Source organism: Syngnathus typhle, linkage group LG14, assembly GCF_033458585.1.
Source record: "Syngnathus typhle isolate RoL2023-S1 ecotype Sweden linkage group LG14, RoL_Styp_1.0, whole genome shotgun sequence".
In the NCBI taxonomy this organism is placed as follows: domain Eukaryota; kingdom Metazoa; phylum Chordata; class Actinopteri; order Syngnathiformes; family Syngnathidae; genus Syngnathus; species Syngnathus typhle.
This window is the reverse complement of record NC_083751.1, coordinates 4,708,561-4,734,733: the sequence shown is the minus strand read 5'-3', so window position 1 is coordinate 4,734,733 and position 26,173 is coordinate 4,708,561. Positions and strand designations below refer to the sequence as shown.

At 43.3% G+C, this 26,173-nt stretch overlaps 2 protein-coding genes across 3 annotated transcripts; one reads left to right on the top strand and one right to left on the bottom strand.

The window, feature by feature from the left end:
* The first annotated feature begins 2,676 nt into the window (after positions 1–2,676).
* onecut3a (one cut homeobox 3a) lies at positions 2,677–25,563 on the top strand. The gene is made up of 3 exons (XM_061298131.1): positions 2,677–2,705; positions 7,074–8,122; positions 25,271–25,563. Exons 1-3 carry the CDS (start codon positions 2,677–2,679, stop codon positions 25,561–25,563), a joined length of 1,371 nt encoding a protein of 456 aa, XP_061154115.1.
* LOC133167369 (uncharacterized) lies at positions 18,546–24,096 on the bottom strand. 2 transcript variants are annotated; one of them, XR_009717960.1, is made up of 2 exons: positions 18,746–24,096; positions 18,546–18,595 (listed from the first exon to the last, which is right to left on the bottom strand). XR_009717960.1 is itself a non-coding variant. In XM_061298130.1 (2 exons), exon 2 carries the CDS (start codon positions 22,970–22,972, stop codon positions 19,226–19,228), a length of 3,747 nt encoding a protein of 1,248 aa, XP_061154114.1. In that variant the 5' UTR covers positions 22,973–23,642; positions 23,793–24,096; the 3' UTR covers positions 18,546–19,225. The 2 variants fall into 2 exon arrangements, 1 of the variants encoding a protein (XP_061154114.1); XM_061298130.1 differs by having other exon boundaries at positions 18,546–23,642; positions 23,793–24,096.
* Positions 25,564–26,173: the final 610 nt, after the last annotated feature.

Below are 26,173 nucleotides of genomic sequence, written 5' to 3'. Positions count from 1 at the left end.
CTTTGCTGTGCGGGAATTGCACTGTAACGTGAAACAAAAGGCTGATTAAAAAGGCAAAGAATCATACCACTTAAAGGAACGAGTAAGTGTTTTGCACGAGGCGTTAGTCTGTGTTTTTAAGAGCGTATCTTTTGATCTACACTTAATGTGTGATCCCCTTTGAGGAAGAAGTGCCGGCTATTCCTTAAGCCTAATAAATCCAGCGTTAGCATTAAAGAGTGGGGAGGAAGGGGGGGAAGGCTGCAGACGAAGACGAAGCGTGAATAATGCTCTTAAGTAGCTTGCGGGATCATACGAATACTTGACAATATCGAGTGAGCCTAAGCTCCAACCTATGAGGCATTATGAATGTATATAAATAGAGGATGCGCATGCTTAATCCAACACATCCGCTGCACAAAAGGAGAATCAAGCCTATGGAGAACTCCATTGGGGATGGCATTTATTTTGGAAATTCAATTACATCTATTTGGGAAGGTAAAATGAAAAACATCTGAAATAATCTGGTTGCATAAGTGTACACACCCTCTTTTAACAGGGTTTGCTCTGAATCGACCAATGACATTCAAACTCATGTTAAGTGGGAGTCGGCGTGCACCTGACACCTTCTAAAGTGCCTCTGATTAACCTCCAATAAAGTTCTGCTGTCCTAGTAGGCCTTTCTGATATTTTGCTAATGTGATGAAACCAATTGTTTGGTGCAAGCACAACACTGGTAGCAGCGTTAGGCTTTGAGGTCGTTTTCCTCGAGCTGGAACTGAGGTGAAAGGAATTATGAACAACTCAAATCGGTAGTTAGTGTTATCAGAAAATCTCCAGGATTCTGTGTGAAAATAGACAAAAATATTAAGAAAAGCATACTAGAGCTTTTTTTGAAGGGTTCATGAGAGGCATTTGAAACAGTAGCAGTGCTGACTCTGATTTAACATGAAATTGAATGTGATTGAATTCACTTATGAGGGTGTGCAAACATCTGAAACTATATTATAGTTGTTGATTTTTACTTTAACTCTTGAAAATATATTTTCTCATTCTGTTGTATTGGCCAGTGGTCAAAAATATGATTATATTTTTTTTATCACAAAAAGCTGGCATTTGAACAAGGGTGTGTAGACTTTTTATATCCAGTAAATATAATCTTCTTACCATATCTGTCGTATATTAAATGCACTGTGTATGATTTTTATCAAGTCAATCATGTTCACACTCAATGGACGTTTCATTAGGAACATTTCCACAATGAATATTTAGAGCCTAACTATACCGTACTACTGTACAAAATCCTTAATATTTATTTAATCTTATTCCATATTCTGCAACTATTTAAATTATATTTAACTTTCATGCTCAATTTTACGGACATTTACAAAAAATACGTGTAATACTAATCTATACCACACTGACGCGACAGCGCACGCGCACACGCAATCACATCGGCACACGGAAAATAAATGTATTTTATTTTATTAAAATAGATCTAGGAGGCAATTAATATATAGAAACATAAGTAGTGGATATTACTGGATCTCGTGAATAAATATACGAGTGTCAGAGTTTAAGGTGTTAGAAAGAAAAGACAAACTGATCAAAATAATTCGGGCAACATTCCATAATCCATCCGCAATCGGATCAATAACGCATTGAACGTGTGTGTGTGTGTGTGTGTGTGTGTGTGTGTGTGCGCGCGCGTGTGTGTGATTAGTGCCTCAAACTGATTGAAGAACACACCTTACTGATGTTTATTTCTTCCACTAACGGCCTGTCACCATGCAGATAATAGGCTATATAAATATACGCCTCCCAAATGGGTGACCTTTGGACCATGCTAAAAAAGATTGTATTTTTTATTTTCAATAGTTTTTTTTTTGGAGGGGGGAGGGGTAAATAGTTACGTGCGAGAAATATTTTATTTTGTGCTTTGGCCTTAAATACATGAAAAACTGACAAATCAGGTACGTAGAAGGAAATCAAATGTTCAATATGAGAATTAAAAATAAGTAGCCTGGATTTTAAAAAAATAGATGTATTTTTTATATTTAACATAATAAATGTACACAATTGCACATATTATTTTTCTTGTAACTCGAGTTATGATACAATGCTGATTTAAGAATCCTGTTGACTAAAACAAGGTATTGATTAAAGCCTTACTGGGGAAAAACGGCCCTTTTGCCACTACAAATTATATTTTTTTAAATACACACGCGTGCCTATTTCCCCCGCATGTACATAAATATATATTTTAATATATAATTTAACCGGAAGCATTAAAAAAAGACTCTAACCCAATTCTCTGCACCAATCGATCAGCCTGCAAATGGATCGATACTTCACCGCGACTATTGATCAAACTCGCTCCTCTATTGCCGGGCTCCGCTTTTCAAATGCAAATGCGCCTAAATAATAATCTATGGCAACAACACTAATTCCTTAACAAACGGCGGCCAAACGCTCCACAAACACTGCCATTCAATGCCAAAAGGCATTCGAGGCCTCTCTTTACTGCTTTAAATAAATAAAAAATATGAATTAATAAATGTAAGAAAAATAAAATAAATTGCGTGCAAAGCGAAAATTTAACCGACAAACGTGCAAGCATTGATTCGGCCTACGGACTGCATGCCTGCTAAAAGTTTGCTCAACAAGACAAAGTCCAAGCAGCAGCTCGTTCGGTGTATGCGCAAAAATTTAGATAACGGTAGTTTTTTTTTTTTTTTCTTTTAAATGTCTTTTTCTAAATCTGTGAACATGATATAGGAAATAGATCCCCTATATACTTACTAGAACGCATGTATACAAGCAAACAAGAAGCCAGTGTGTGTGTTTGTGTGTGTCTGCTGTGTGTGTCTGCAAGGACGTGTGATCAATGGCACATGACTAAACACTGCTACTTAACTTTTGCCAATAGTAAATATACTTTAGAATACATTAGGCGTGATGCATCAGCCGCACCAGTCTCTCAAGAAGTCATGAAAAGATTAGCGTGTCCACATGGACGAGGAACTATATAGACTGCAGTGGAGCTCTACTGCTAAAATAAAAGAAGAATATTTTTGCAAAATAAGCGAAAAGAACCGAAATTGAAATATACTTCATGTTGTAGCTATTAACATTGGCTATAGTTTATTTATGCGCTTTATTTTGTTTCAGATATGCAATAATTAATTCAAATGAATAACCCAATATGACTTTTTAAATTTTAGACCAGAGTGCATAATTTTACAGCGTTATCGAACCTTCAGAAATGCATCGATCGAAAAAGGCTGCTGCAGGGTTCATCATTGATTATGTGATCAGCAAACGACAGCAGCGCTTTAAGATAACAACAAAATACTCCCGCAGGTCCACAAAAAAAAAAAAAAAGCTTGAAGCTAAAAACACAAATTAAAAAGCGGTAGACATGTCTGCAGTATATGTAGAACTTTCTCCAAGTTAAAAAACGTTTTTTTTTTTTAAAGCAGCACGCAAACTAGCCGACCACTCCGTGTTTTTGTAAAGGTCCGAAAATTTATTAACAATTTGGCACTGTATTTTTTTTTAATTATACGTATTATTGCGGTGTTTTTAAATATATTGATTCTCTCAAAGTTAACCAACATGTTAGAAGCGGCTCATTACAGTTATACAACGCAATATTAAGCATTTTGTTAAAGGAATGCCTTTATGACACCTACGTAATTTCAAAAGTGACATTTTGGAGATAAAGGACCATTGAATTCATTTGTGTCATTTTAAAATAATAAACGAAAAATATTTAAGGATTTACGTTCAATATTTAATCCATCATGACGTTCTCTGTGATATTTAGAATCAAAGTTGAACATTATCTGCACTTATCATAGACTGAGTGTGGATTTCAAATGTAAATATTTATAGATTTTTTTCGGTATTTTTTGGCTACCTTAATTGGGAGAAAAAAAACGGGGTACATTGGGTTCTCGTTACAGTCTCGACTTACGATATTTTGAGGGTATACAAACGGTGGGCGGGTCATTATTTTTTAATTGGACTCTTTTACATCTATGGACCGGGCGTGTTTTTCATTAATACTAACGATACCCATAAATGTACTCATGCATTTGCGGAGTTCTGTGACTACGTCGCGTTTCGACTTCCGTACACACGACTAAAGAAGAAGACTGCATTAGGTTTGAAAGTTGCAAACTTTCCACTCGATCTAATTTCTCCTTTATATTGAGACTACGCGAAATGAGAAGGGCTCGCAATGAGAGTTTCCATCTTTCACGTTGCACCGCGCGGCCGTGCAATGAGCGCGCTGTGGCCGGCTGGCTGAGCACAGATGACGGATTCGCTGCTGCGCGGGGCCTCGGTAATTCATTTTCGATAGCGGTGCTTTGCCGGGATCAATAGAAGGACATTAACCCGAGCGGACACTCTTGTTGTTCTCTACTGGTGATGGTGGTGATGATGGTTGGCACAAGCCAGAAGGTGCCATCAACATGTCCCCCCCTGCATGCTCCCATTTTGAGCGCCTCTGCAGGTTACAGATGGCTTTGACCTACACTGCTGCTAAAGACCCTCAGACATTATTTGAAGCGAGGCGCACATGATTAGCGATGCCAATTGCTTTGTTTGGGCTATTTAGTTTTAACCACTAATGACCTCATTATTTTTGCATAACATCGGCATGTATATAGGCAACCCTCATTTGTATATAAGGGCCCGGGCAGCAAATACACATAAACAAGCTTCTGCATACACAAAGTATAAGTCAATTTAAGAGTCTTTTGATTTTTTTTAAAAGGGGGAGGGTGCAGTAGTAAGGTAAGGGTGGCCAACATAGGGCTAGTGGGCAATATAAAAACCTTTATCAGAGTCCACTCCTGGGTCAAAATAAAACAAATTTATTTTTTAAAAAAAACTGGAATGAGCTACTACGTGGATTAATTTGACCCAGCTTTTGTTATTTTGTATCAAAAGAACCAAATTTGTGTTTGTTTTTGCATCAAGTATCAAGTCAGTCCAATTTTTGACCATAATTCTGTTCTTTTTGACCCAGCAGGTTTTGTGGGGACACTTAAAACTGCTGGGTTCAAAATTGGACTGAAAGTCTGCTAAATTCACCCATGGATAATGGAATAAATGGATATTTTACCAAAATCTATCGTGGTCCTTCCATGAAAACTATATTGGCAGGTGTGTTTCTCCCGAGCCAAACCAATGCACTACACTATACATTTCGAGCTCCTTCAATTCACTCAGTGTGATCTCCAACCTCGCACATGTGTAATCCATTCACTCCATCCCCATACGTGTTGCTGCATCCACACACCTTGCAATAGGCATCGGGTTATATCGACGCACCTCCTGATCCATACACGCTTTGACAATGATGGATGACTGACCTGGATTGACGTCAGCCGGCAGCAACTTTCATACATGGTGGGAACCTCTGACATGGAACACGATCAGTTCTGTGACTTTGTTGGTTGACTTTCAAAGTTGTTTCCAAACTTTTTTCCTCCCTAAGAAACAATGGAGAGTGGATTTAACAGTTGGCATTATGTGCGCTGTTCTTTTCCTTTGTAAGCAGAATTGCGCAATCCTTTGGATTGAAGTTGAGTATATCTTTATTTGCTACTTTGTTTTATTTTGAATTCCACAATCTGATTTTGAAGATATATTTTAAGTGAATGTTTTTATGTTGTTAGGGGAGATTGGTGGCTAGCAGAAACTAATATTTTCCACAATAAACCTAAATAATGGGCATAGTCGAGGCATATTTGTTTAATAAAATATCAATTTATTTTCAGCAGTCTATTCTATCAATTTGATTGCATTTATTTTAGCAGCATTGCTTTCAGTACATGATTTTGTCCAACCAGATGTGTTGCCATGACAATCCAATCCACCCATGGACTTTGAAATCAGTAACTTAATCTCATTTAGCTGATTCTTGGAAAAAAACCTCCGTTCTCAAACCCGTCTTTACAAGGCCATAGCCCTGGCCCTCAATGACGTCATAAATTTCCCACCCACTGATTGGTCAGTTACAACAAAACTACTTCAGCCTATGTGGAAATCTTAATAATCAGCATTTCTGCTGTGATGTATTAAATTTTGTTGTATTTGTCATATTAAAAGTTAATTCCGTACTGGTCCAGATGGCGTGGAACATTTACATTGCATATTTGTTGGTTTCTGTAATCGCAGTGTGATAGTGTTGATATAATGAAGTGAACTAATCGCTGCCGCCACAGAGACACCTTAAGCGAGGATCTCATTGTGGTTGAGTGTTTGCTGTGCTTACACTATGTGGTTAAAGGTCAGGCTTTGTGCATTCGCTGCGATGCATTAAGCCGCCGTACACACAAATCATCCCGCATGCATTTCGAAAATTCAATATTCACGTTTTAGCATGAATAAATGATGCGTCGTGTTGGTGATTAAAGGCGCTGCAAAAATAAATATCGAATGTTAAAAACTCCACGTAGCCTGGCGTTATTAATATTTAACCTTTCACCCGCACAGCACGTGGCACTCGGGATTTTATCAGAAAACAACAAGGAAGAGTCCTCGTGTTATCCTCCTAAAAGTAAACGTTGCTCAAGAGTCTCTACCCTTTTTTTCCTTCGTTTTGTTTATCATCACGGACGCGGCTGCCTAATGCAATCTTCGAATCACAATATCAACCCGACCATTCGGAGACGACTGCGTGACGTCAAGTCCATCCCCCGACCGAGTTTACGCGCGTTCAGGGATATGCCACGGGGGCGCGCACATGCGCACAGCCGGGCTCCGATGATGTGAACGTCCACACAGAGAAAGAGGGGAGAGAGAGAGAGAGAGAGAGCGAGGTGAGAGAAGAAGAAAGCGAGCAGAGGTTGGCGTCACTAGGAGAGAGAGGACCATGCTGGATTGACTGCAGACAAGCAACCGCAATCGATGGCTGGGCTTTGAAATCGTTCACAATTTATCGGCAAGGGAAGGAGAGGAGCGAGGAGAGGAGTGAGACGAGCGAGAGAGCGCGTATTGTGCGTGCGTGCGTGTGCGTGCGTCGGTCCGTCCGAGCGGGGTGGAATTAAAGATCCCCCCTCTTTATTTCCTCCCCCAAACATGGAGCTTACAATGGAGAACATTGGCAACCTGCACGGCGTGGCTCACTCCCACCAAAGCGGGGACCTCATGAACTCCCCCCACCACGCGCGGCAGTCGTCGCACCGGAACTTGGTGTCATCCCACGGCCGCTCGGCCATGGTGTCCAGCATGGCGTCCATCCTGGAGGGCGCGGGCGATTACCGCACCGACCACACGCTGTCCGGACCCTTGCACCCGGCCATGAGCATGTCGTGCGACTCGGGCGGCATGAGCCTGAGCAGCACCTACACCACCCTGACGCCGCTGCAGCACCTGCCGCCCATCTCCACCGTGTCAGAGAAGTTCCACCACCCGCACGCGCACGCTCACCACCATCACGCGGCGCACCAGCGACTGGCGGCGGGCAACGTGAGCGGCAGCTTTACGCTCATGCGGGACGACCGCAGCCTCGCCTCCATGAGCAACCTGTACGGCCACTACCCCAAGGACATGTCCGGCATGGGCCAGTCGCTGTCCCCGCTTTCCAACGGCCTCGGACCCTTGCACGGCTCCCAGCAGTCCCTCGGCGCCTACGGCCCCGGAGCTCACCTCTCCAACGACAAGATGCTCTCCGCAGGGGGGTTCGACTCCCACGCCGCCATGCTGTCCAGGGGTGAGGAGCACCTGGCGCGGGGGCTCGGCGGACACGGCGCCGGCCTGATGACGTCCCTCAACGGCATCCACCACCACAGCCACCCGCACTCTCAGGCCAACGGCTCCATGCTGTCAGAGCGGGAGCGGCAGACGGTGGTGGGGGGCGCGCAGGGGGGCGGCTCCGGCCAGGTGGAGGAGATCAACACCAAGGAGGTGGCCCAGCGAATCACGGCCGAGCTCAAACGCTACAGCATCCCGCAGGCCATCTTCGCCCAGAGGATCTTGTGCCGCTCGCAGGGCACCCTGTCCGACCTGCTGCGGAACCCTAAACCGTGGAGTAAACTCAAGTCGGGTCGCGAGACCTTCCGGAGGATGTGGAAGTGGCTCCAGGAGCCCGAATTCCAGCGGATGTCGGCGCTGAGGCTTGCAGGTGAGTGACGAAGCGGCCCCACTTCAACAGCGGCGGCTCCCCAACCGGATCAATCGCGAGTCAATGTGGCGAGACTGTCGATGGCAGCTCAAACAGACATTACGGCGAGTTATTAGTCGATGCTATCGAGTCAAACTTGGTTGGGGAGTTAAATGTTGGCCTGCTGTTTGATTGATGCTGTAAACAAAGCGGGCGGATGTAATCAGGTCGTTCACGCAATTGTGCATTCATTTTATGCACTTATTTATATCACCTAGATTGCGCAAATACATTCATTAAATGCGAAATAAGAAGGATTACAAAATAAATTGCTTTCCCCAAACAACAAGGATGGCCTAGAAGAGATGAGAATAGATATGAGGGGCTGGGAGGGGGGTGCATGACCTCCCTCGGATCAATACTTCATGTCCAGGCGTCCCCTTTCAGAGTGACGCTCAGATAAATGATCGATCTGGATCAAGGCAGACAAAAACAGATGCGCGCATTCTCTTCAAAAACGACAAACTGTTTTGCACTAAGCCCCCCCCCCCCCTCAAAACCCTACTGTTATTTTTTGTGCAAAAAAAAAAAAGGTATCACCATCATTCTTGTCGATGAGGAGGACTTGAATAAAAACACTCGAGCTGAGAAGCTCTCATCGACGCCTCTTTGCCGTAAAAGGCCTGTTAGACGTCAATCAGCTCCTCTTGTTTTTTTTTTTTTTTGGTGCGCCGTATTTCAAGGCAACACTTCAATTAAGGCAGGCTATAGTGGCATATTTTAGTTCCAGTCAATGCCTTATTGAAAAGCACTTAATTGGCATGTAAATTGTTCCTTGGCGCCTTTTTTTTTTTCCGGCTAAGGTTTCTGGTAAATAAAGATTTAAACGCCGCCCCACAATTGTCTCTTTAAGTGGCACCGCAGTTAAAGCTAATTGGGCTGTGCGGGCTTTTATATCTTCAACACTCTGTATCGGAATAAAGGCCGCCAATATCCGTCGAGGTGGTGAAGACAAGCTGGTACTGAGGTGTGTGTAAATCTATTACCTTTAAAAAAAAAATGGGGTAGGTGTGTGCAAAAGGCATCCTTGAACTGTGGACAACCGAAATCTAAAATGGCGCTCAAATGAGGGACAAAATGACAAATGGCCTTTATGCAAATACGCAGGAGAATTATATTACTGATTGCATTTAAAATTACCATTATCCCGGGTGCACGCGTGAGCCGTGTGTGTGTGTGTGGGATGGGGAGGGGGTGCACCATGCTGAAAGTGAAGCTCGCTGGGCCACATCAATCAATAACTTCAAATTACTATTCCAAATTCATCACAGTCGCACAAATCAATGCAAGCTGCCCTGCTTAGCTAATGCGAAAACGCCACTGTCTGTACATGCATACACACACACACACACGAATACTGATATAGTCCGTTTTAGGGGGACTGTGCGTGCCCTTCACGCCTAATGGGGCAAACAGCCAGAGGCTCCAATTCAGTTCTCACGCAGACCCCGCCCCCCTCCCAAAGTAAAAAATAAATAAAAATCTTAAATGAAAAATTAAATTCACAAAGGAATAGCAGTTTTGTCGTAAACAAGACACGGCCGGCACGGAGGATTCGTTTAAAGATGGCTTTAACGCTGAAAACAATTCGTCTTTTGCATCTGTGTTGAATTCCACACTCTATCTCAATGTATTTGGTGGGATCGATACGGGTCTGATCGATAAGGATAGCCAGTGCATCTATCAATTATCCCGCCTCAGCACTCTCTCCCATTGGTCTCTCCCCTGCAGGAGAATGAGAGGGGTGTAGAGGAGATGTGAAGAGGGGGGTAAGGATGAGGAAGGGGGGCTGTAGTAAAAAGACAGCTGCTATTTAAAAAGAAAAAAAAAAAGGCAATTTCTCCGTTATAGGCGGCATTTGTTTTAAGATTGGCTTTTTATGAGTCTCCTTTAACTTTGGGAAAATATCAGGAATGTCATTTACATTAAAAAGATGTTTGCATTAAAGAAGCATCATAGCAGTGTACAATCGCCTTCATTTGAGGTGTTGTATATCAGTGGTGGGCAATTAAAAAATAAAAATAAAACCACATGTAACCCACAAATGCGCACAATGTATATTTTGTTCCGTCATTGCATCCCTCATTTAGATTTGGGATGTTTGAGAAATGTATAAACAACTTCCTAAATGGGAAACCACATATAACCCACAAATCGTTTCAATCCTTCAATCAATCAAGTTCAGATGTTCTAGTTGGCTTTTCTTGACAGTTTTTTTTTTTCTATCAGAAGCTTGAAGGATGCCATTTGGAGGAAAATGTGTTATTTTCTGATTATGATCACAAAAGCTGGCATTTGAGCAGGGGGTGTGTTGACTTTTTATAACATATAAATGGTGTGGACCAAATGTGATCCACCACACAATTTTGATGACTCCAACCGCATTGAACTTAAATGCACATAATTTATCCCTTTTTTTCCCATTCACATTAAAAAAAAAAATCTGTCTCCGGCCTTTGTGCATATTGATTCCATACACATAAGTATGATTGCCTCTGTTTCATTTCCCTGTTGCATTATTTTAATTCCTCTACTCTACCTACGCACATTCTTGGCAATAAACCTTTGCAAAAAGCACAGTTGTCACATTTGCATATGAATGGTCCGGCACGTTCCGGGGGTGCTTAGGTCAGGACCCGCTGGACAAAAAAAAAGGTTGCGAGAGGGTGGGGGGGGGGGGGGATTATTTAGGAGGAGAATGATGCTTCTCTATACATTGGACTACACACCACTGGCACACTTACGGGAGTCAGCACACCCCTGCCGCAATTTAAATTGAAAGTTGCCAGCAGCACTTCAGTCATCTATTAAAAGCGTTACAGTCTAGGAACATGATTTTACAAGCTATTCGAAAGCTGCTGTCCGTGGTGCTGAAACAGTCCACAACAGCAAAACCCCTCCTCGTTTTTGCCCTTCAGTATGAGGACAGTTCAAGGTGGTGAACTCCCACTGTCTCAACACATGGTTAATCGCATTCTTGTAGGCCCTAAACACAATTATTTCATCCAACAGCTCCCAGCCATGGATCAATAGCACAATCCACAATGGTGTCGATCACAACGTGGATCCGAGTAGACCCAAACTGAGCTGATCACAAAATAAACAATCAGCAATTTTTCTTTAGTAGCCATTACAAGGCACAGGTTCTAATGATAGGTGTAATATATATGATTGATAAAAAAATATATATAAGTATATACATCTGAATGTAAGCTGGAGAGATGATCGATCGCTCCCCTTTAATAATTGATGGTGGTGGTGGGGAGGCATGGGAGTAAACATTGCGGCTGCGGTTTGGGATCCTCGTATAGTTCGTGAAACGCTCGCACGGCAAGCCGACGTGTGATGTAAGTAGCGAGAGAGACGTCTCGTGTACAACCTTTCGAAACCTCTTGCGGGAGAGCCGGGGCGTTCATTTTACCACAGAACAAACCCCCGAGACAAGGGATGACCTTGCTGATGGAAGCCACCGATGGATGTGGACTCCAAATTACAGAGAGAACTTTCTTTTAAAAACTGGTGGAACAATATAAATGTTTTTTACATCTGGTTCTGATCACTTGGGTTTCCGATTAGCCAGCACAGGTTGCGCCATAAAGCAGGGTGCCTAACAAACTGAATCACCTTTGGCAAACTAACTTTACATACAAACAATTTAAGTGTCTACCATCGGCTCTGGATGCTTTTACTTTATCAATTGTCAATTTTGGGCGGTGTTGAAGCACCCGTAAACTTCTGATTCTAGAATTGCCCCTAGTGGAATTGATTAATGTAGCACAGGCAAAGCACTATTGATCCAGGTTCATCCTATTTGTTAGCTAAAAAAAGCTAACATAAGCTACTTGTTATGTAGCCTTCTATGTTTAATTGTGAAGATATGAGTGGTGGTACATGGACTTACGGGTTCTTTGAGATTCCAGTCGTCGCTTGTCTGATTTTTGGTCTTGAATTTCAGTTTCTCATGGTGGATGGAGGCAGCGAACTTAATGACAAGGAGCCGTTTGGCAGATATGAACAATTGTTCAATATGGGGCTGAGTGCTTGCCTCAAGCTGTTGCCACTCCTCCTTTACGTCTACTGGAAAACTGAAAAAAAAAGAGAGAGAGAGAAAAGCACATTTTATATTGAACCAAACACTACCTGACTGTCACCACAAAAGGTGCAGCAACACATGTAGCTTGACACAATTACTATGCAACTATATTTCTTTTTAATGGTAATACTGCATATGCCATGTGACCATGATGTCGGACAGGGACTCATAATTGGGCTGTACAGCGCGAGGAGATTTCTTTTATTGTTGACATTTTGTTTCTCCCGTCCCACACTAGCAATTTGATACCATTATGGTCGATCAATTCAGAAGAGATGCACTCGATTCATTCTCAACTGGTTTGCTGTCAAAAGACATTTAACATAACGTCAGATATGCATTCTGATTTTTTGTGTTAAGAAGATTTGCAATTATGGTTAGGAAGGGCAATTAGTCAAATTTCCTTTGCACCATATTATGGAATACATATAGTCCTAATCATTATTATTAATACATTTTAAGTCCATTAAAAATAACTACAATTTAAAAAATTGCTCTATGCTACAAAAGTATACCCTGTAAAAGTGTTCGGGACTGCATAGTTGGACTTTTGAAATCGTCATTCTAATTAAATGTGTACAAGGCAAACCGGACGTGCACGCGTGGGCTTCCTGTGCTCCCTCGGCGCGGAAACGAGCAAGCTTGCGAGTGGCTCTTGTGGCCACACATTGTTAGTTAGAAGGCCGATGTGGCCAGCCCTGAATATGTATCGATTTCCATTCCCCGACCTCTGCTTTCCATCCCTGGAGCCGAGCCACGCAACCCCCCCCCCCCCCCCCCCCTTCTCCTTACACCCACCCATATCACGCACGCAGCCACCATTTCTACATTACCCACGCCGGCCATTCATAACGCACCGGTGTCAGGAAGTGACGCCAAACAAAATTGCAATCTTTATTTATTAAAAGGTTCACCGGCATTGAACTACTTATGCATCCCACGCTGCTATTGGGGTCGTACGTATTATTCAAAACTAATACGATTCTAATACAAAGTCAAATTGGTGTGCAGCCAGTCCCATACACTCTCTCCCACACTTGGGGCTTGGCCAGCCGCCGACGCCGCGCGTGCACGTACAATTACAAATGCAACGGAGGAGGTCTGGACTCTGTACAGTCTCCCATACCGTTTCTTTTATTTCACATGATCAATTCCTACGCCCCCCCCCCTCCCGTCCCCTCCCCCCTCGCCGAAGCGGATCGATAGGAGAGAATGACCTTTAAATCAAATTGCTGCCAGAGTCGACTGAATGCACGCGGATAGCATCAAAAGGGTTAATGCTCGCACACGCGCACACGCGCTTATTTCCCAGGCAAATATACACAAAGGAGAAGAGATAACCGTAATTCAATCTAGTTATTCGTCCTTGTGGCGCATGTGTGTTGTGTTAAAAACAAATCGTGCCTTTTGACCCACGGCGCACAATCAGCATTAGTCCAAAGAGCGCGCGTGCATGCGGGGAAAAAGGTAAGTGTGTGAGGGGTGGGGGGGGGGGGAGAAGAGAATTAAACTGTGCAATGGTGGTTCTGTTGTGCAAGACTGCGATAGCGCCGAAATCAGTGTCTAAATATATAATATAAAATATTTGCGCGGAAGTGTAGAGTTTTGTGGTTGCACGCAAAAAAATAAAGGAAATCTGGCGCAAGAGCTAATTTGGCGTGGCGTATAATATAGATTATTGTCAAACACGTATACAAACATTAATATTAATATAGGTATTCATATTAAATGTGTTTATTATTGTGGCGGTAGAGGTGTGACGTGCAAGACTGTCAACAAAGCAATAAAAATATTAGAAACAGCTCGTCATACGTCAAGACACATTTTTATTATCAGTGTGAAATATTTATTTGTCTATTTATTTAAGACTTAATCAAGCAGATGCCGTTAGATGTGCCTAATGTTGTTGCCGGTGTATGTTGTCTGCTTATCTGGCACACTGACAGCGCATCGGTTATTAAAGGGCCGATAATGGCTTGCTTAATAGAACAAGAGGATCCAATCCAAATTGAGCAGTGCTATAGCCTTCGAAAAGGCAATTTAATCTGGTATTAACTGTGGAAATCTCCATAGAAGATTTAACGTTAGTGTATGTGTGCGTGCGTGTGTGTGTGTGTGTAAAATCAGCACGTTTACACGTCACATATTCTCTTTAGAATTTAAAAACACGGGGCAATCATTTCCGGTACAAATGAGTAATTCACATTTACAATGTTTAAAAAAAAAAAAAAAAGGTTTGAAGCCATTCTATACCAGTCCTTAAAATAAAAAAAATAATTTTTAAATTTGGGGTCTACATACACATTATTTATTTATTTATCCATGCATTTACAAGCTTTTTCACAAATAAAATGACACGCATCGACACGCACTCACGCGCGCACACACAAGTAACAAAGGGAGTAAAACGTGTGAAATCAATTGATATGAATCGATTTCCGTGCTAACACACTCGGAATTACATATTATTAAAATATAATAACTTAGTAACCAGTGTTTTTGCTTTTCATTTGCCCGTCTGCTTTATGATTATCGATTTATTTATTTGAATCATTCACTGTGTGTGCTCGCGTTTTGAAGACAAATATTATCGATCTTTATTATTGGCGTTAATTTGAAAAATCCTGTACATACTGTATATGTTAAAATGAGACGGATTTTGGTGTGAAATTTAATTTAGAAGACCTGTGTGAGTATGTTTTGTCATTTTAATATAAACAGAAAATGCAACCACGGGCGCTGTGCAGATTTCTGATTTTCCTGAGTTTCCTTTCAATTCTACATTTACCCCATTTAATAAACGGAATATAATTTTATTTAAAACTAATATGATTGAGTCACATTTAAAAATAATATGTTGGACAAATTCGGTGCAAACTCCACAGCTTCTGTTATCGTTAATTTTGTTGAAAATCTTAATTTACATGCAATGTGAGGCGCGCTACATCACGAATCGCAGCTTTAAGAAATGAAGTGGACGAAATCAATGTTTAATCTCACATAAGACGAGAGTTGGAAACGAATGCCCGCAAGATGTGCAATTAAAGTGGCCGGTAATAATCATAATCATCACGCATCTTAAAAATGAGTCTACCTCAACGCTCGAGTGCATTTAATTACTTGAGCGCCGATTGCACCGCTCATTAGCGCATGCACCACAGGGCTAAAGTAGAAAGTACAGAACGGCAAAGACACCCCGACAAACAACCAACCCCCCCCCCCCCCCCCCCGAGGGCTGTTTCTAATATTCTGGCAACCTTATAGTGGAGAAGTTGGACGAGTAATGCCTTGCAGGAGGGCCAAGCAACAAATTGTGTCCCGTTATCAGTGCATTAACGCCAATTCGCACTCATTACACGCGGCCGCTATTGAGCTGCAAGGATTTTTCTTGGCCCGCCTTTTTGGCCCGCAGCCTGTCTGTCACACACACACACGCGCTCTCTCTTACCCACGCACGCGCATGCACGTTGGGAAAACTGCGTGTTGTGTAAAACTGTTTTGGGAAACGAGGCCCACGTTTTTCTCAGAGTGTACGCATGCATGGCTCGGACGATCTGGTTATATTATACAATTTTAGTAACCATGGTAACATGGATTCCCAAAGAGTGGTATTTAATCACGTTTTATGCTTTGCTTCTAATGATTAAGAACTACTCCACAATTGTAAATTAAGATGACAAGCACGTGCCCATTACGCATGCGCATCTATTCCTTGTTGGCAGATTTTACTTCCATACGCGATTGTTTTCCACCATTTCCTGAGCTCTCTTGCTCACCATGAATCTCCACCCACTCCTCCTCCGGGCCATAATTAATTGGACCAAGCGAATTTCACACACGAATTATTCACGAATCCATCGATCGATTATTGAACAGCCATGTGCCTTTCTCTTAACCTCGCTCGGTTTGTCACTGGAAAGTGGAATATTAATGCCATGATTGCGATGTGGGGGGATAATAGGGCTGAATTATAAGCAATATTATCACGAATATCGTTTGAAAGCGATTCCTGCAGGACTCCACCGCTCACCATGCATGATGTTGAGTTATAAAAGTAAATGTATTGTGCAAAAACATGTTGCCCGAGGGATAAAGCGCTTTTTCTGACAAGTCCCCCTGGGGCTGAGGAGCAGCGGGGAGCATTGTAACGCCGCAAAAGCGCGCCCTTGTCCCGGCTGCTTCTTTGTGCACGTCCGCCCCCGCTCGGTGGTGCCCACTGGAGCTCTAAAAGCTGCAATGATCGATTTCTATCCCACCCCCTATTCTACGCCGAGCTTGGTTCAGTAATCAGGGCCCCCTTCCTCACCGGATCGATCGATATTGATTAGTAAATCCAGCGCCTGTAGCAAAGGCAGTGCACCGTGGCGCCCCCCTGTTGCAAAAGCAGGGTCGCGGTGAGAGCGACACCGGGTGGCTGAAAGGGTGAATGGCATTTCATTGAGGATAGTTTTTTTTAACATTCTGAAATAGTCATGAAAATACACGTGCATAGTACATTTGAAATACATAACACGCATACCTGATATAGTTGGTTGTAGCAAGTGGAAAGAGGTCTTTCGGGTCAACTCAAAACTGCTTCAACAAAAGAGTGAAAGAAGCGTGAGAATGAATATTGAAAAGGATGTATATCTACATTGATAATATTGACAGTAGATAAACGTTATTGAGAGAAGGCAGGGTGCAGGGAAATATTTGAAAAAAAGGAATCAATTATTATAATGCACATTCTTATACAACTAGAAAAACTAGAAATATCTGAAAGTGCACGGACTTGTCTGCCACCACATCGTCCACCAAACGTTTAGTAACTCTAATTTTGCCTTTTTATACTCAGCGTGAAAGAAATTGCAATAATGATTAACATTTTATTTCATCAAACGGTGCAACTTGTTATATATAAACAAAATTCACAACAAAAAAACTTACAAAGGCACTTGTTGAAAATTGTTTGCTTACCTACTCAGTGACACCTGTACACTCCAGTTTAAACCCACCCACTTATGGCTCAGGTAGTAAAATAAACGTTGAAATCATTGCCCCCCAGTGGTTGGAGGTATAACATTCCGGAAAAGTGGCCTTCGTGTGAGTTGAATACTGCATTCTGGTTACATTCCTTTGCTTGGCAAAATTTCTTTTATTTTTTGTGTGTGCATAATTTACAATAGGAAGTCCCCCCAGTATTTACACCAGTAATATCGGAAAGATTTACAGAAGATTTCTATTTTCATATTTTAAAATATATAACCATAACATCTGGTTCACCAGTAAATAAAGCTTGTATGATTTTCTGCCCTTGTTCAGTGATGCATCATAGGCGCTTGTTTTTCTTCCACTATATTGCACAATCGCTGTCACATGATACCGTGGCTCTCGTGAGTTCCTCTGTGATTGATTCCCTACCTATAGTCCGAAGTTGTTGATATAAGACTTAGAAAGGAATTTGCCGATCCATCCATCATAATGAAGTGCTTTATGGTTATTATAAATTTGTTTGAAGTGCTGTAGAAATGTAATAATGATGTTGCAGTGAGATGATTTGTCATTATGGACAATGATTGTGTTGACACAGCCTAAATCAGCAGTTTATACATATCTATATCTACATATATACATTTTTCTATTGTTACTAGAACCTGGCATATGAACAGGGGTGTGTAAACTTTTGTTGCTCAATTGGGAGGTAAGAACATTAGAAATACTCTCCGTATAAGTGAAAATGCTCCTTTGTCGGTCCCAGAGGAAAAATTGAAGCTACAGCAGACGAGAAAATGTACAATCTTTGTTACCCGCTTTAACGATTTGCCGCGGATACACACCGCTACAAAATAACACAAATAAAACGCTGTTCAATTTAAACGGGTGGGTAAATTTGACACAGCGTGTTTGGTGATGGTTCAGGGGGTACCTAATGAAGTGGTGCATGAGCGTGTGTACACTGATATAAATACATAGCCGCGATGTCAATGTGAAACGTGAATATGATGGATGGGCCAGTGTGCAGGTTAGACTTCCGTAGTAAACAGATTGGACTGCAATTGCGGATCAATGGGCTCTGTTCTCTGTTCCACTGTAATTAGACACACAGCACCGCTGCTTGACTAGCCACTTCAGCACAATCACGAGGCCCCCCCCCCCCCCAACAAAAACACACACACGATCCAGCCTGCATACAAGCTGAACAAATTCCGTCTTTTTAGGTGATCGAAGGCTACGTTCAAACAATGGCGGCAGGTGGAGACCACACGTGGATGACATCTGTAGCTCCCTCTTGTCAATCAGGCGTACAAGCAGTTCTTCAAAACGGGCATTTATTCAACTTCTCCACACACATGCCGTGAGAACTAAAAGACATAAAGACTATTAACATAAAACGTTCTCACAGAGAACAATAAACGTTACACACAAAATAACTTAAATCTGCACATGCACTTAAAACACATTCGTCATGTTCTTGCTAACATAACATAGCATGGCTAACATCTAAGGATTACCTCATTGCCGCATTTGCTCGAGGGAGAAAACGAAGAAAAACGTAAATCCTGACAATACAGGTCTTCAAACTCCGGTTTCAACAATAAACAAAAATGCTATCAGAGAGGACGCAAAATAAGCATTTCTTGCGTTCTTCACCACTTGCTTGTTCAAACGGAAAAACGTCGCCACCCGGTGGCTCAAAATCAGACACTCTCGCCCTTGTGTAACTCTCAAAAAGGAACCGCTAACACAAAAACTGAAATTGGTTCCCACTTGGAAATAGAGCTTAGATCAAAACGTTCAGTGCATTTTCTTATGGCAGCTACACTCCCACCAAATCACTTGTGATTTCCTTCAACTATCTGAGATGCGTAGGACTAAGAGAAAAAGGGCAAGTATAACTGAGGTAAGTATAATTAAGGTAACTATAACTAAGGATTAGGTCATAAGCTAGCTGGCGCTAGGGAGGGGCTCTAGAGAGGGTAGACTGGAGTCTCTCATTCTGCTTCAAGCAAGGTCACAGTCTTATGTATAGGTCTCTCCAGGTAGGTTTGTTTGTTGACTCGTTTTCCAGTGTCACTTAGTTCTGAGTCGCTGATCAATAACTGTATCTTCCTCACATGACCATCTTCATTTGGGTACACTTGTGTGACCTTAGCCAGCTTCCATTCATTTCTTGGTGTATTTTCATCCTTTATAATCACTATGTCATTGATCGTGATTTCTGCTTCTTTTCTTTCTTCGAGACTTGTGGCTTCATTGATTCTTTCTGTCAGACCCTTGAGCTCTTTGACACGTCGTTTGAGTCTAGCGATGGCTTTGACTAACATCATCCAGCTGGAGAACTTCTGGAAGCGATCAAGCAGTGAGTCTTCCGTCGTCAAGGTCTTGCCCACGAAGGCCTTTCGAACTTCAGTGTCTTCTGCTAACATCTCTCCCACCTTGATGTCTCCGCTGGGCTTGACTTTGTTGGCCTTGCTCTGCTGGGAACGGTCCTTGTGGCGCTCCTTGTCTTTGTGCCTGTCCGAATCTCTGTCTCGCTCCCTCCGCTCCCGATCTTTCTCCGGCATCCTCCCCGCTGCCTCTTCTTTGGATTTTGTGAATGAGGACTTGCCACTTTCAGAGCGATAAGACTTCTTCTCCTCCAGAAGTGATTTCAGATTGGAAGTGGAGGAAAGTGTCCCATCTTTAAGCTTGTCCTTTCTTTTTCGCTCACAGTCCTTGGAGCGATCGGATCTGCCGTGATCTGAGCTTTTCTCCGACGGCTTCTTCTTGTCGTAACTCGCGCGGTCCCTTTCTCTGTGATCCGTATCGGAGCGCTTGTCTCGACCCTTTCGGCCGTCTTCTTGCTTCTTGGCGGCGGACAGAGACTTGAGTTTATTGCCCGGGAAGTGGGCGGAAGCGGGCCCGGCTCGCTCCTTTTCCTTCCAGCGCCCCAACTGACTCTGCGGCTCAGCTCTGCTGGCGTGCTCCGACTTGAGCTTTTTTTTCTTGTCCGGATGCCTTTTCTCCATTATGGATAGAAAACGTAGATCTTCCTGTGAGATATGAGCCTCTTCGGCTACTCTTTCGTTGAAGTCTGATTCGAGTGCCTTAATGACTTCTGGTGGTGTGATAACTTGTTTCACAACGATCCTGTGGCTGCTTCCAATTGCATCTCCATAATCGACGCAGGGATCTGCACAGCCAACTATACTCCAGCCCAAGTCTGTTCGTTGAGCGAAAGGCTCATTATCCTTTCCTGACACCACTTCTCTGGGCAACAGGGCCTGAGAACAGTTGTAGCCTATGAGCAGGCCAATCTCACAGTCACATAAAGGAGTGATCTCTCCAGCAAGGTGCTCTAGGTGAGGCCATGATCTTGCTGTCTCAGGTATTGGGACATGACTTAGGTTTGCAGGAATAAACTCTCTTGTGTAGGTTACTGGGAGAGATATTTTCCTTGTCTCATTATAACCTCTGACCTGCAGTCCAGTTAACTTCTGACTCTGGATGACGGTATCTTTGGATGACATAGTGGAGAGCTTTAATTGCACAGGCTGTTTCTTTGTAACTAACACTTCTGCCGTTTCTTGCAGGATAAAGGTGGTGTCGCTTTGGTTGTCCAATAGAGCGTATACGAGCACTTCCTGCTCTGGATTACTTGCTGTGGACAGCCATACAGGAACAACTGTGGAGGAATAGGTGCTCCTCTTGTCTTGCACCACTCTGTTAGCTGTTGCCTCTACTGGTGTCTCTTCTTTCTCTTCAGACTCTGATAAGTCTTCCTTTTTCTTAAAGCGTCTCCCACTCTCCTTTCTTTCGCCGTCCTCTTGTTCTTTCCTATCTTCTTCCCTTGGACGATTTTCATGTAGACATGTTGGATGCTTCCTTTTGCATGTCTCACAAATGCTTCTCTTCTCACAGTTCTTGGACTGATGTCCTGATTTCAAACATCCAAAACAGAGCTTGTTTGTTTTCACAAACTTGACCCGTTCTGCAGTTGTCTCTTTCAAGAACCTTCGACATGTCTGTAAGCCATGATTTGACTTCTCACAGAATACACATCCTTTAGCATCTGTTTTCTCTTCAGAGCTACTTGCTAGCACCTTAGCACCAACACTTCGTGTTTTTTGTGGCTTCTCCTTTCCACCATCTACAGACTTCAGAGCGTGAAGGGAGGTAATCGGATTACAAGCTATATCGGCTTCCTCTGTGACGAATCCCACGAACTGATCGAAGCTGGGGAAAGTCTCATTTTCCTTTTCCATTCTGGTCACCCTTCGGTTCCATCTTGCTGTAAGCCAGTCGGGGAGTTTGGAGAGCATTCGTTGGTTTTCACCACAGTCGTTAAGGACCTCCAGGCTCTTTATTTGCGACATGGCTGCTTGACAGCCTTGAAGGAAGTCTGAGAACTCTCGTAGCTGAATGCTTTCCTTGGGTCCTATGTTTGGCCATGAGGCCAGCTTATCTCTGAAAGCCTTAGCAACCATAAAGGAGCTTCCATATCTTTTTTCCAGGACATCGAGCGCTGTCTGATAGGCTGCATCTGTTCCCAGAAGGAAGTATCCCTCAATGGCTTTCTTTGCTGGTCCACCAACATATTTTTGTAGGTAGTAGATTTTTTCGTTCGCTGGTATATTCTTTCTGCCTATCAGCGTTTGAAAGGACATTTTCCAGCCCTTGTACTTTAGTGGATCTCCACTGAAAACAGCAGGCTCTGGTGCTGGGAGACGGCTTACACTGAAGGACTCTGCTAGTACCTTGGCGAAATCAGTTGTGCTATCCTCTTTGGGAGTAGTTATAGAAGATTGCATCCTTGTGATTAATTGTGGCGTGACAGCAGGTTTTGAGTCGAATGTAAGCCTTTCTCGTTTGGGCTTATAATCCTTGAATAGATCCAGCAAGTCTGAGGTTGATCCTTGTTCTTGTTTATACACTTCTAGTTTGGCCTTGGCGGCATTCATCTTTTTTATGGTCTCTAAGCGTTCTATCTTTCTGCGCTTTTCTTCCAAGACCTGTTTATTTGCAGCACATTCTTCTTCTTGTTGTGCAAGCCTTTGTCTACATTGCTCTTCTTCTTGTGCACGTTCCTTTTTTTGTCGCACAAGCCTTTGTCTGTACTCAGCTTCTAGGTTTCTGAGTTCACGTTCCTCACGCTCCACTTGCTCTTGGACTTCCAAAGTGGCTTCATTTGCTGCTAATTCTGCTGCAGCTTCACTTATTTTTGAAGATTTACATGACGATTTACTTGAGAGTGATGATCTTGAGCTTGCACTGCATGCTTCTGATACTCCTAATGAGAACACAGAGCCAGTCTCAAACCACTCTATTTCTTGCTCGTTATCTTTGTCTTGGAGATGGTTCCAAGCATGCTCTAATATCTGCCTTGAGACAGTGTCGCAGGTGTCTGTTCGACGGCGTGTCTCTTTATCAGGGATTATGCATTTGCGCAGGTCTTCGTACGCCTGCTGTACATCATTTGATGCTTCTTTTATCTTGTTGATGAGAGTTTGTAGGTTCTCTTGAGAAGAGGCTCCCTCTATCTCCTTCCTTGATTTCTTAGCAAGAATCTTCCACTTGTCATAGGTACGTGAGAAACGATGTTGGAGACCTTTGAGTTTAGTCTCTTCGAGTTCTTGTCCCTTCTCAGTGAGCCTTCTCGATCTTTCACTTCTTCTTAGTGCATCTTCTGGGGCAGGTTGTTTGCCTTCACTTATTTCAGTCTCCCTCTTAAGAGTTTTATCTGCTTGCTCACTATCCATTTTTAGGAAGTCTCATGAACTCAGTATTTATCTGATTTACTAATGTAATGATGTTATAGTTTTATCACTTGACTACAGTAGGCTATCTTGAATTACTACTGACTCCTGTAATTTACTTTATCAACCAACCTGTCTAATATATTGACTAAATGTACAATAAACTTAATTTTTCATTGCAATGACTTAATCACTTAAATGTTGTTCTACACCTTTGAATGTTCGCAAATGAACTTGTTTTCAAATGCTATGAATGGTCGTTCACACCTCAATCAGACATTACTAGGTGCAAATAAGCACGCACTTAAACCTTACAACATGCACACATCACCATAACATTGCACAATTTAGCACTTGTAGGTCCCTTTACAGCAATTGAGGCTAGTCCACCTTTAAACATTTAACTTGTTCAAATGTTTTACTTATTGTTGACTGGCACCCAAAGCTCTCTGGACTCAGGTAGCTATTTGTGTAGGCAGGTGAATGTACAGTCTCTTATCTGTCCGATGGAAGAGGTGAGTGAAGTGACTTGCTTGTAGCTCTGCCGAACACCGTCTTGTTCTGGCGCCGGGCTGGCTGAGTTCTCACTGTAGCTCCCTCTTGTCAATCAGGCGTACAAGCAGTTCTTCAAAACGGGCATTTATTCAACTTCTCCACACACATGCCGTGAGAACTAAAAGACATAAAGACTATTAACATAAAACGTTCTCACAGAGAACAATAAACGTTACACACAAAATAACTTAAATCTGCACATGCACTTAAAACACATTCGTCATGTTCTTGCTAACATAACATAGCATGGCTAACATCTAAGGATTACCTCATTGCCGCATTTGCTCGAGGGAGAAAACGAAGAAAAACGTAAATCCTGACAATACAGGTCTTCAAACTCCGGTTTCAACAATAAACAAAAATGCTATCAGAGAGGACGCAAAATAAGCATTTCTTGCGTTCTTCACCACTTGCTTGTTCAAACGGAAAAACGTCGCCACCCGGTGGCTCAAAATCAGACACTCTCGCCCTTGTGTAACTCTCAAAAAGGAACCGCTAACACAAAAACTGAAATTGGTTCCCACTTGGAAATAGAGCTTAGATCAAAACGTTCAGTGCATTTTCTTATGGCAGCTACAACATCGTTTTCTTTCATTCTACCTCCTCGCTCCAATTTTGCGTTTTAACCGGGACAGCAGGGAAGCCGAATTAGGACGCGCAGTCCGATTAGGCCAGCTTCGATCCCTGGGTCGGCGGGGGACCGGTGGCGCCTTCAAATTCCTGCTCACCATTCGTACACCTGTCTGCTCCCTCACCCCCATCCCTACCCATAATGCACCGTTCGATTAACTATTAATCCCTGGCTTCTCTGCTTTCTGGCCTGGCTCCCAAGCATCAAATGAATGTTTTGAAATGTGCTCCATGTACGGGAAGAGGAGCCAGTCTCAAGTGTTTGTGTTTAGGGGGTGGGGTTGGAGGTTGCGTTATAAATACCCTCTCAGAGCCCAGTCGAGTGGGCTCCAGTGGGCTACGTTTGAAGTAGCAGACTGTAGACCTGCTCGGGGTGGGTAGCGGGGGATAGTCTGACCTCAGTCCCAGCAGAGAGAACACCCCCCACCCCACCCCGCCGCCGGTTTCTACAGCAAAGTCGGTCAATATCTTGCTTTTCTCCTCCGTTAGCCAGCCCCTTTTCGTCCCTCCCTCCCTTCCTTCCTACTCTCCATAGCTGGAAAAACACACAAAATCTCCTCCATCCACTTCCACAATCTTTTCTAAGACCTAATTTTAAAGCCCAATATGCTTACTTTTGTCCAAAGCTAACTCGGGTCTCCCGCCGTGACTCAAACTGCATTAATTTCGAATCAAAGAAGAAGACCCCCCCCTCCACACTCTTTTTAACTCACCCAACGTTCTCCCCCTTAACCGCAGGCTGGCTCCCCGTCTGCACTCGGCAGGATGGAAGGAATATTCCCTCTGGGCAGGGCACATGGATTTTCTTTAAATCAACTTTTATAGGCGATAAGAGCAGAGCTGGAGAAGCTCATCTCAGTGGTGGATGGACTACTTACTTTACGAGCGGTGTTGCTACCAAGCAGCAAAAGTTTGGCTCATTCTGGAGCTTTTTTTTTTTCTTCATAGCATACTACAGTCAGAAGTTAGATGATGATTTTAAAATATCATTACGCGGTAATTTAGAACTTCACGGGAAGCTACTTTTGTATACGTACTTACCTTGTTTTTTGTTTTTCCCCCTCTCTGCCTCCCACTTTCATCCCCATCCCTCCCACTGCTGCCATCCACGCCAAGCCTGCAAGCGCAAAGAACAGGAGCAACACAAAGACCGCAACACCGCTCCCAAGAAGCAGCGGCTGGTCTTCACGGACCTGCAACGGCGCACGCTCATCGCCATCTTCAAGGAGAACAAGCGACCATCCAAGGAAATGCAGATCACCATCTCCCAGCAACTGGGCCTGGAGCTCAGCACCGTCAGCAACTTCTTCATGAACGCCCGGCGCCGCTGCGTGGACCGCTGGCACGACGACCACGGCACCAGCCCCGGGCAGCCGGGCACCTCTGCCACCAATTTCTCCAAGGCCTGAGAGAAGGAGGAGGGAGAGGGAGGAGGGCAATCCAGGCCTGGGCGAGCAGGCGTAGCAAATGAATCTATGGACCGTCCAAATAAGTCCTCGCCCCACAAAAAAAAATCCTTTGTGCCATGCAATCATCTTTTTTGTCGGTCAAAAACGTCAAGCTCTAAATCGGGGGGGGAAAAAGTTGAGGTCAGGTCCGCTCTGTATTAGTCACACAAGGACAATCATTAATTCTGAGTGTTTTTTGGAAATCATCTTTAGGGCATCAAAGTAAAAGAGACACCAAAGATTTTTTTTTTTATTTGTTGGACGGTATTGGGCACAACCGACGTAGCCGCCGATCCTGACTTTCTGCCCCCCGCCCCCCTACGTCACCTCTCTACGAAAGAACGGCAATAAATCGAACACAACAGCACACAGCCTTACTCTCCGAGCGCCACACGCAAACCACGTACAGGCTTTCCAGCTCCCTCGCCTCGACAGTACCTCCCCCCACCTCTCATCTTTCGCCTAAAGGTATTCCCCGATGGTCGGCCATCTCACAAAAGCAGCTCCGGCTGATCACACGGCCAACTAATGAATTGAAAAAAAAAAAAAATGAATCAATGCCAACAGAGCG

What these genes read in the sequence shown, in the direction of transcription:
- onecut3a (XM_061298131.1), top strand. Translation starts at nt 2,677, where the DNA reads ATGCGCAAAAATTTAGATAACGGTAGTTT. An exon ending in AATTTAGATAACGGTAGTTT is followed by an intron (nt 2,706 to 7,073) that starts TTTTTTTTTTTT and finishes ATTTCCTCCCCC; the next exon opens with AAACATGGAGCTTACAATGG. An exon ending in GTCGGCGCTGAGGCTTGCAG is followed by an intron (nt 8,123 to 25,270) that starts GTGAGTGACGAA and finishes ATCCACGCCAAG; the next exon opens with CCTGCAAGCGCAAAGAACAG.
- LOC133167369 (XM_061298130.1), bottom strand. Translation starts at nt 22,972, where the DNA reads ATGGATAGTGAGCAAGCAGATAAAACTCTTAAGAGGGAGACTGAAATA.